This window comes from Mercurialis annua, linkage group LG1-X (assembly GCF_937616625.2).
Source record: "Mercurialis annua linkage group LG1-X, ddMerAnnu1.2, whole genome shotgun sequence".
NCBI lineage: Eukaryota > Viridiplantae > Streptophyta > Magnoliopsida > Malpighiales > Euphorbiaceae > Mercurialis > Mercurialis annua.
In genome coordinates this window covers 4,184,379-4,196,021 of record NC_065570.1, presented here as the reverse complement: position 1 = coordinate 4,196,021, position 11,643 = coordinate 4,184,379, and the positions used below count along the sequence as shown (strand labels likewise).

The 11,643-nt window shown below is 38.6% G+C and overlaps 1 protein-coding gene and 1 non-coding gene across 2 annotated transcripts; one reads left to right on the top strand and one right to left on the bottom strand.

Moving 5' to 3' along the window:
* The first annotated feature begins 8,562 nt into the window (after window positions 1–8,562).
* LOC126666139 (ras-related protein RABA1f) lies at window positions 8,563–10,213 on the top strand. Its single transcript, XM_050359099.2, has 2 exons — window positions 8,563–8,969; window positions 9,573–10,213. Exons 1-2 carry the CDS (start codon window positions 8,749–8,751, stop codon window positions 10,003–10,005), a joined length of 654 nt encoding a protein of 217 aa, XP_050215056.1. The 5' UTR covers window positions 8,563–8,748; the 3' UTR covers window positions 10,006–10,213.
* Window positions 9,544–10,699, bottom strand: LOC126666140 (uncharacterized). Its single transcript, XR_007637770.2, has 2 exons — window positions 10,605–10,699; window positions 9,544–9,922 (listed from the first exon to the last, which is right to left on the bottom strand). It is a non-coding gene; the product is annotated as an uncharacterized LOC126666140 (transcript).
* Between the last annotated feature and the right edge of the window lie 944 nt (window positions 10,700–11,643).

Here is an 11,643-nt window from a genome sequence, read left to right as displayed (position 1 = left end):
CGGAAACGACGATGAACGGAACGAGAGAAATGAAAGATGAAGATGAAGGTCTGGATGGTTCCTTCATCTGAAGGAAAATATATATATCTGGCTAATTTGCACTTTGGTCCTTGAAACTTTTCAAAAGTTTCAATTCAGTCCAAAACCTATTCGCGTCCAAATTTTAAACAGTCTCCGATTGACTTGAAACTTTTACCATAAATACTATAAATTATTTCGCGGATTTTGGCGAAATAAAATTCCTTACAGGATTTATAAATTATTTTATATTAATTTCTGAAGTTAAATCCCTAAATCCCGCTAATTGACTTATTAAAATTTATTCAAATTTCCCGATATAATTAAATTAAATTCTTCCTAATTTAATTTATCGGAAATCACGACACGTGGCACGACGTAATTATCTTAAAATATTTTGGGGTATTACATTCACCCCCCCTTAAAATAAATTCGTCCTCGAATTTAAAAGTTAGCCACGTACCTTGCGTAAATAGATATGGGTACTTTTGCCTCATATCCTCTTCTGTCTCCCACGTGCACTCTTCTATGGACTGACTCCTCCAAAGAACTTTCACCATCGGGATTCTCTTGGTCCGCAATTGTCGTATCTGGGTATCGACAATCTGCACTGGCCGTTCTTCGTACGTTAGCTCTTCGCTCACGTCTACCGCTTGCGGTTGAATTATTCGAGAAGGGTCTGGTATATATTTCCAAAGCATGGAAATATGAAAGACAGGATGAACTTGCGACATCTCCTGTGGCAAGTCTAGCTTATAGGCAACTGAGCCTATACGCTCCACGATCTGATATGGTCCCACATATCTCAGAGCCAATTTACCCTTCTTTCCGAAACGAATTATTCCCTTCATCGGTGACACTTTGAGAAACACGTAGTCTCCGAGTTGAAATTCGATATCCTTCCTCTTGGGGTCCGCGTAACTCTTCTGTCGACTGGAAGCAGTATTCAAACGCTGCTTTATCAACGGAACTTTCTCTGACGTAATCTGGATGATTTCTGCTCCAGTGAGCTTTCGTTCACCGACTTCGTCCCAACAAATAGGAGATCGACATTTTCGCCCATACAATGCTTCGTAAGGAGCCATCTCGATGCTTGAATGATAGCTGTTGTTGTAGGCAAACTCGACTAGGGGTAGGTACGTATCCCAACTACCTCCAAAGTCTAATACGCAAAGTCGAAGCATATCTTCTAACGTTTGAATCGTCCGTTCAGACTGACCGTCTGTCTGAGGGTGAAACGCAGTGCTGAAATTCAATCGCGTTCCCAGCGCGTCTTGTAAGCTCTTCCAGAAATGAGAGGTAAATACGGAACCTCTGTCGGAAACGATTGACACGGGAACTCCGTGTAGGCTCACAATCTTAGTGATATAAATCTCCGCTAACTTTGCTGCAGAATAAGTCGTCTTGATAGGAATGAAGTGCGCTGACTTCGTCAAACGATCCACAATTACCCAAATAGAATCAAAACCTTTCTGCGTCTTGGGTAATCCGATTACGAAATCCATCGTGATCTGCTCCCACTTCCACTCCGGAATGGGTAATGGTTGAAGAAACCCGTAAGGCCGTTGATGCTCCAACTTGACTTGTTGACAAGTTGGGCATTTTGCCACGAACTCTGCGATATCCTTCTTCATTCCGCTCCACCAATACGTTGATTTGATGTCATGGTACATCTTCGTGGAACCAGGATGAACGCTATAAATCGTTCCATGAGTCTCTTCCATGATCTTCTGTCTTAAGTCTTCCACATCTGGAACGCACATTCGACTGCCGTATTTTAAGATTCCGTTGACGATACTGAAATTTTGACTCTTTCCTTGTTGAACTTCCTCGATTAGATGCGTCAATTGAGGGTCGTCTGTTTGCAACTCTTTGATCTGATCAATCAACGTCGATCGTACCGTTAACTGAGCCATTAGGTTTCCGAGAGATGAGATCTCGAACTCTACTCCTTGGCTAAACATCGTATGTATCTCGTTGATTAATGGCCTCCGCCATGTCGTTGTAACGTGCGCGAGACTTCCAGCTGACTTCCTGCTTAAGGCATCTGCCACTACATTGGCCTTGCCTGGATGGTATTGTATCGTGCAGTCGTAATCTTTCAGTAGCTCCATCCATCTCCGCTGTCTGAGGTTTAACTCTCGTTGGTCAAAAATGTACTTGAGACTCTTATGATCTGTAAAGATTTCGCACGTAGCGCCGTACAAATAATGTCTCCAAATCTTTAATGCAAAAATCACCGCTGCTAGCTCTAGATCATGCGTGGGATAGTTCGTTTCGTGCTTCTTGAGCTGTCGCGAAGCGTATGCAATCACTCGACCGTGTTGCATAAGGACACATCCTAGTCCAACTCTTGACGCGTCACAGTAAACTGTGAATCCTTCCGTTCCTTCTGGTAACGTTAGGACTGGTGCCGTCGTTAAACACTCCTTCAATTTCAGAAAACTGAGTTCACACTGGTCCGTCCAGTTGAATTTCACGTTCTTCTGAGTTAACTTCGTCAAAGGTACAGCGATCTTCGAAAAGTCCTGTACAAATCGTCTATAATATCCCGCTAAACCAAGGAAGCTTCTAACTTCCGTAACTGATTCAGGTCGTTTCCATTCTATCACAGCTTCAATCTTCTTTGGGTCAACCTTAATGCCGCTTTGTGAAACCACATGACCTAAGAAAGCCACTTCCGTTAGCCAAAATTCACATTTAGAGAATTTGGCGTAAAGCTGATGCTCTCTTAGCGTCTGTAGTACCATCCGCAAATGTTGTGCGTGCTCTTCTTTTGTACTCGAATAGATTAAAATGTCGTCGATGAACACGATCACGAACTGATCCAAGTACGGTTTGAATATTCTATTCATCAAATCCATGAAGGCTGCTGGGGCGTTCGTCAATCCGAATGACATAACGAGGAATTCGTAATGTCCATATCGAGTTCGGAAAGCAGTCTTCTGAACATCGTCATCGCGAATCTTTAGCTGATGATAACCTGATCTCAAATCAATCTTGGAAAAGTATTTCGCTCCTTGTAACTGGTCGAACAAATCGTCGATCCTAGGTAACGGATACCTATTCTTAATCGTCACCTTGTTCAGTTGTCGATAATCAATACATAATCGAAGCGATCCATCCTTCTTTTTCACAAATAGCACTGGTGCACCCCATGGGGATACACTCGGTCTGATAAAACCACGATCAAACAATTCTTCTAATTGATCCTTAAGTTCTTTGAGCTCTGCTGGCGCCATTCGACAAGGTGGTATCGATATTGGCTTCGTGCCAGGAGCCAATTCGATACAGAACTCAATCTCGCGGTCTGGGGGTAATCCAGGTAATTCTTCTGGAAAAACGTCTGTATACTCTGACACAACTGGCACGTCACTTAAATTTATACTTTTCTTCTCTGTGTCTCGTACTATCGCTAAAAATCCTTGACATCCCTTCTTCAACATACTACAAGCTTTAATAGCTGAAATGATACTCGCAGAAGATTCCTTTCTATCACCCTGAATTGAAACTGCTTCAATTCCAGGCGTGTTAAACGTCACCGTCTTCTTTCGACAATCCACATTGGCGTAGTGCTGAGCTAGCCAATCCATTCCTAATATGACATCAAAAGCTAATACTTCGAGTAAAATCAAGTCAACTAACAAATCTCGTCCTTGAACTCTCACAGGACAGGACGGATAAACGATACTAACTTCCACACTCTCGCCAACTGGGGTAGCTACAGATAAAGGGTTCCTAAGATACGCTGGTTGCACTCCTAACTTACTAGCAAAACTAGGTGAAACAAACGAATGCGTAGCGCCCGGATCAAATAAAATTAGAGCGTCTTGAGAAGCGATAGAAAAGGTACCTTGCACCACCGCATTGGAAGCCTGAGCCTCCTGAGGATTCAGTGCAAAGACTCTGGCCTGACTCCCGCCAGCCTGCGAGGTCTGACCAGTACCGCGTCCTCCGCCATTTCTTCCTCCACGATTTCCATAGCCACGGCCTCTCTGGCCAGTGAAGGTACTTCCTGTTTGATCATATCCTGACGCTATCTGCTGCGCAGTTCTCTGCTGTTGATAGGAAGGCTGTACTACAGTAGTCATCGAACCTTGAGGCATCTGCCTCGGACAATCTCTAGCAAAATGGCCCCGTTGACCACAGTTAAAACATGCTCCACTAGCAGTGTAACACGCGCCATAGTGCCTCCTATTACAGTTCAGACATATGGGAACTCCGCCTCCCATGTCACTCATCGATCTGGCACTAAATCCAGTGCCTGAAGTACTAACTCTAGTTCCATATCGAGCTCTCTTATTTCTCTGCTGACGTGATGGAGGTCGAGAATAATTCCCAGCATATGATAGGGTAGGTGCACTCTGTACGCTACGAAACGTATTTTCTCTCACAAGTGCAACATTGGAAGGGTCAGGAATTCTTCCAAAACGAATCAGAGAAACTTCCATTTGCCTAGCACTATCAATCAGTTGCACTAGGGTTCTTCCGATATCAGACGTCAGACTCACAAATTCAGCTCCTAGACCCTCTACAAACCTCGAGTTCACTCTGACTGGGTCTGTAGTCAGGTCTGGTGCAAACCTACTCACCCTGGTAAACTCCGTCACATACTCTTGCACAGACCGATTGCCTTTACTCAGGGTCAACCACTGGCTACGATAACTCTCCGTCACCGCATATGGTAAAAAGTATTCCCTAAAGTGGTTTGCAAATTCAGCCCAGGTCATAGTATCCATAGTTGGCTGAATGTGCTGCTGAAACCAATCTTTCGCGGGTCCTTTCAATGACATTTCCACCATAATGATGGTCTGTCTCTCATTAGCTTGCAGACGTCGAGCATTACGTTCTACTTCTTCGAGGAAATCGAGAGCATCACCTGTACTGTCGAACTTAGTTGGCTTAAGGCGCATATAGGCCAAAACGATATCTCGATCAGTGAAAGCCACATTGCGTAACTGTTGCTGCTGTAGTTGCTCACGATGCATATTCTGTACCTCAGCCTGATTGGCTTGCATAGCCGCAATTCCCGTAAGAAACTGATTCAGATCGAAACCCACAACATTAGGTTGCTGGGCTTGCGCTTGCACTCCAGGTGCCTGCGCCTGGGCCTCTTGGCCACCACCTCCTCCCTGAACAGAAGACTCATCTTGAGCTTCTGGATGGACGTCATGCGCCCCTTCTATAACGTTACGTGCTGCAGCGGCAGCTCGCTCTAGTTCTTGTCGTTGGTCAGACATCCTGACCAAGACAAACATCATTACTTAGCCACATAATCACATATTATCGCAAACGCATACCGTAATAAACGCGCATCTCATCACAAGCGAACACACACGTAAGACAGACTCACATCCTAGAGGGAAAGCTGAAAGTTTGAAAATCAAACGAATACGTAACAAAGACAAGACTTGAGTCCTATGTGCTGCAGTAGAATCCTAGGAAAATCAATCACTCTTCTGACATAAGCAATGGTAACTGGACCATGCTCTGATACCAACTTTGTCACGACCCAATCTCAGGGCCGAGACCGGCGCTAGGGAATGGGAGTGGTTGCTCCGAAACCCGTAGCAAGCCTAAAAACGTAAAATAATTTTTCGCAATTATAAATGTAAACGTCATGCATGACATAAGCATACACGTGTCATGCAGAAGCACACATGCCAGACACACATATCCTCTGGCAGTCACCACATATAAATAACGCAGCAAGCGTAAAACGTTTAAAACTTTAAAACGTTAGAGTAATATTTACAGAAAACTATATATTACAGCTGACTCACAAAATACTTATCTACTGCAGCTCTAAGAGTAAAGTACTGTTTCTTTACATACTCAAAAATACAGACTTCTGGAAGTAGGATAGAAGTCCGTTGCTTCAAAGCGTCTTTATCCTGAAAGGAAATCTGTGAGGGGTCAGTATATTGGGATATACTGAGTGAGTTCATACATTTACTAATAAGTATTCAAATAAAACGTAAAATCGCAATCAATCATATGCGGCCAAGTATAAGATCCGATTGAAACCTTAATCCTCAAACATACTAATAATCAATCTATCAATCCAATCATAAATATCAATTGCGAGTCCAACTCGCTGGTGGCCCAGCCACTAGATACGGGGACTTCCAGGCTACACCGTAGCCGAGTTCACTCTGCGTATCTAAATCATAACCCAATCGTAAATTTCATATTCATCATCAGCTCCCAGCTGAGTCATATCAAAACTGGTGATCACACAGTCCTATTGTCGCCCAATAGGTAGCACGTTCCATCGGATCAATACTGGTTTCAAATCAAACATATGCAATTCATAAAAAGAATTCGCATACCAAACATGAAATTCAAACACAAAACAATATAAAATAATTGCTTAAATACTTTAAAAGCAAATCGTATAAACTCACAGAAAACGCTTATCCAAAAATACGTCGGGGCTTTAGAACGTCAAGCTTCCCGAACTCCTGGTCCAGCTCCTTCTTGCCTTGCTGGATCTAAAACAAATTTCAAAACATTTGACTCACATCAGAATCCTATTCTAAGATTGACTCTAGACTCGAGATTCAATACGTTTTTCTTCATTAATCGTCGTGCTTCTCACGTATATTCCGATAAACGATATCAAGCTCGTTTACGGATCGTATACCACTTCAAAATCCATTCACGTTTAAACTCATTAGGTTAACTATTCAAGTTAATCGATAACTAATCGATTCCGACAATCTTACGCGAAACGGGGTAAGATTTGAAAATAAATCGGCCGGGCGAACTGCTGTGCGAGAGCACGTCCCACTGTGCGTTCGCACAGCAGACTGTGCGTTCGCACAGTTGACTGTGCGTTCGCACAGTCTGTTCAGACTGTGCGATCGCACAGTCTTGCTGTGCGTTCGCACAGCACCTGTGCGAACGCACAGGGTGCTGTGCGTTCGCACAGCTAAGCTGTGCTACGCACAGTATGGGTTTTTCAACCCCGGACCCGATTCCGACATGCTTTCAACGATCCGACATCCAAACGAAGCGTAAACGTGCCAAAAACACTAATTCTAAACTCTAAACGCTATAATCGAGTCCAATAATCAATAAAACGATAAAATCGTTTCGTGGCATAAAACTTTGAATCGATATAACTCAAAATATAATCAACGAAACGGTAAAACGTCAAGCTTACCGTGATTCGCCTCGTGAATACGATCAATTCGAGTTATTAAACGTCGAAAATGGACGAGAAACGGAATCGAGCGACGGAAACGACGATGAACGGAACGAGAGAAATGAAAGATGAAGATGAAGGTCTGGATGGTTCCTTCATCTGAAGGAAAATATATATATCTGGCTAATTTGCACTTTGGTCCTTGAAACTTTTCAAAAGTTTCAATTCAGTCCAAAACCTATTCGCGTCCAAATTTTAAACAGTCTCCGATTGACTTGAAACTTTTACCATAAATACTATAAATTATTTCGCGGACTTTGGCGAAATAAAATTCCTTACAGGATTTATAAATTATTTTATATTAATTTCTGAAGTTAAATCCCTAAATCCCGCTAATTGACTTATTAAAATTTATTCAAATTTCCCGATATAATTAAATTAAATTCTTCCTAATTTAATTTATCGGAATCACGACACGTGGCACGACGTAATTATCTTAAAATATTTTGGGGTATTACAACCCTAAAGCATAAAATTGACCTTTACTTATTTGATAAAGTTTAGAAAAGTTCTTCAAAAATGATCAACTTAATATAAAAAGTTAATCTAATGCAAAAAGGATCAATTTAGAATTTGTTTTTGAACTTTTATTAAATAACAAAAATTAATTTTATTTTTCAGTATACAATTGAAATAAAAAAAATAAAAAGCAAAATAGGATAATGATTTTAGACGTCAGGATATAATTGAAAAGGGAATAAACAGCCGGAGTGTTTTAAAATATAAGGCCATATTTATAGTGTGTGTGCGGTCTTTTCTGGTGTATTTAGAAAAATGAACAAATCAAACTATATATAGAAAATAAATTTTCCTTATAGCAGCATTAGTAGTACTAATTCTAATTGAATCTATAAAGAAGTTTGAGTTGAAGCATTGAAGCATTTTGAAAGCACTTAGGTATGTATGAACATTAATGGTCTTCTCAATTTAACCAACTATTTAGTTAGAATTGTTTGGTGTTGATTAGTTTCACCTATAACAAATCAAAATTCAAACATATCTAGACTCAATGATAAATTGGGAGCTTTTAAACATAATTATCTTATAGCAAGGTGATCAAATAATTTAAAGAACTAAAATATATTGTATTTTATCAATTAGACCATTTTTTTCTTTATTTGCTACTCATACATAAATAATACATATTTATAAAATTATTTGAGAAAACTATCAATTATTTTAATTTAGGATATATTTGATAAATCTAGCATAATTTTGGATATATTGATTCAATTATCCTTCTTTTAAAATATTCTAAATTTAGAGCTAAAAATTGTGGGGTTATGGTTAATAGACTTCATATCTAAATTTAAAAATGTGAAAAGAAAAAAATAACAAAAAAAATTGGTTTGCCAGACTATCTTTCATTGTTTGCTCAAGAACAATGCTCCCTTTTACGGATAAATTAATATTAATCTCATAAAACAAAGGGAGAAAAAAAAATCAATGTACGTTTATTGAATTGTAAATAGTGAAATTAGTAGAAGAAGAAAATATAAAGGTGTGTATACAATAAGAATATGGGAGCATATAGAGCAGATGATGATTATGATTACTTGTTTAAGGTGGTTTTGATCGGAGACTCCGGTGTCGGAAAATCTAATCTTTTGTCCCGTTTTACTAAAAATGAATTCAGCCTCGAATCCAAATCCACCATTGGCGTCGAATTTGCTACCCGAAGTATTCATGTTGATGATAAGGTTGTCAAAGCTCAGATTTGGGATACTGCTGGCCAAGAAAGGTTTCTCAATTCACTTTTGCTTTTTTTTTTTGAATAAATTCTTTGGATATTGTTTTCAAAATTGAGCAATTTAGTTTCCATTTTTTTTTATCTATTTGTAGAATTTCAGATTTTTTTTAATGAATTGGATTCGATATTTTTAAAACTAACATATAATGTAATTTTGAATGTTAATTAATATCAGATGAACTATTGGATTCACTTGGTAATTGAATTATATTCTGGCATTGCAAAATCGATTTTTTTTAGAAATGATTTTCATCATTATTTTCACGTGCAGATGATTTTTTATTATTTTTCATTTGTAATTTTTGCAATCGTATTACAATCATATACATACAGCTACTTCATTGTTGGAGTTTAGAAAGCATATGCATCACTTGAGAATTCTTACCTATGCGGAAATCATAAAAGATTTATGAACTCGAACCAATTATATAATAGAAAATCTTACATATTTTTGCCAAACTTCTCATTTTCTAATATTTGATTGATTGATCCCATAAATCTTTCATAGAACCGGTTTAGATAACATCTTTCTGCTTTACTTAATGATGCCATTATCCGAATGTCATATTTTGATTTATTATTATTGGATAAAAGGTATCGTGCCATAACAAGTGCATACTATCGAGGTGCTGTTGGAGCACTACTAGTATACGATGTCACTCGTCATGTTACATTCGAAAACGTCGAGAGGTGGCTAAAGGAGCTACGTGATCACACAGATGCCAACATTGTGATCATGCTGGTAGGAAACAAGGCAGACCTGCGTCACCTGCGAGCTGTTATCACGGATGACGCCACCGCATTTGCAGAGCGTGAAAACACCTTTTTCATGGAGACTTCCGCTCTTGAGTCTATGAATGTAGAGAATGCCTTCACAGAGGTACTCACCCAGATCTATCGAGTTGTAAGCAGGAAGGCTCTTGACGTCGGGGATGATCCTGCAACTTTACCCAGAGGACAGACGATCAATGTTGGATCAAGAGACGATGTATCAGCTGTTAAGAAGGCGGGATGTTGCTCGTCTTAAACTACGGCAACGTGAAATACTATCTCAAAGAAAAAAAATTAACTGTTTATAGTTTATGTGCTAAAAATTAAACAGGACCTGTTAGCTAAAATATGTAGGATATGATAAGATGAATATGCAGTTTAATTACCTTGTTATATATAAGTTGTGAACTACTTTTTCCCCCTTTGTACTACTTTGATAATCAATTGTTGCAGTTTAATGTTCAGTTTGGTTGTTTGTGTCTTTATCTTATATTGTTTTTATATTTAGACTATATAACACAATCTTGTTCTTCTTCTACTTATTTCTGTAACTAGCACATGAATAAACAAGTTTCAAAATTCTGAAGAAGATGTTGAATTGGTCCATAGCAGGTTTTTCAATATCGGCTGATGAATTACACATCGGCTATTTTTCAATTTCCTTGCACAAAATGTTATTTTACAAGCACGAAAGTGAATTATTCTGGACATACCAAAGCAAACTTAAGAGCGGATTATCAAGGAGAGCCTAAACACACCGGACACAATTTGATAATACCAGATTACAAAGAAACAACAGGACTTATTTATAAAACTATACAGCAACAAAAGCTACAGAAAACATTAGCTGCATACCCGATGATTCAAAGAGCGATCTTCAGTGTTATTTTGGTTGTCTGCGGAAAGGAATCCATCGCTGTAGTGAGTAATCTCCATCTTTCTTTCAGCATCTGCCGGGAAGGAATTTATCATGAATCAATAACCATATTGTAGTTTATATGAACTCCACGATGCCTAAAGTAAATTTGATAACTATCATGAACCATTTGTAATTTATTTGTAAATAAATATAATTGTATTTGGTATGTTTAGAAATTCATTTAAAAACACTGTTTTTTTTAAATTATGCAAATTTAATCAAGTTTATCCAATAATTCATTTGCCAAATAAATGAATTTTAATGTAGAATTAAATCAAAAGAAAGATTAGTTTTTGGTCACAATAGGTGAATGAAGAGATTCGATGAAAATCAGTTACTACAAAATTTTAAAGGGAGAATATAAACACATATAGTCTCATCAATGATCACATGACAGAAAATAATTTTTCAGCCTGCAACAAACAATCAAAATGAACATCAAAATCACCAATTATTCGATCAACAAAATATTATGGCTGACAACAAAGGCTAAGAGGTGCAGCATATATTATATACTCAGTAATACTAATGTTTTGCATCAAACATTCAGCAAAAAATAGGCAAAACAGAACCAATGATGACCACCAATTTATTTAATTTTTTGTAAAAATAATTTAACAAACTAAAATATCATCAACTGAAAGAAAAAGATTTCGTGAGACTAATCCTTTTTACTGGCTTAATTTAATAAGGCACGGTTCTATTTCTTTCTTTCCTCCCTCATTCTAATCTAACCAGTCGAAAAGTTTTGCCTCTTATTCCGACAATCTATATCTTTCCCCGCTGCTACTCTTATTCGAGAGATAACACCTGAACATAGGCTAGCTCCAACTTAGACAAAGGATCAATCTATGTCTTTCCCCGCTGCTACTCTTACTCGAGAGAGAACACCTCAACATAAGCTAGCTACAACTTAGACAAAGGATTGAAGGGAACATTGCTACTTTTATTCATTCGTGAGGTGTCGATAAAGAT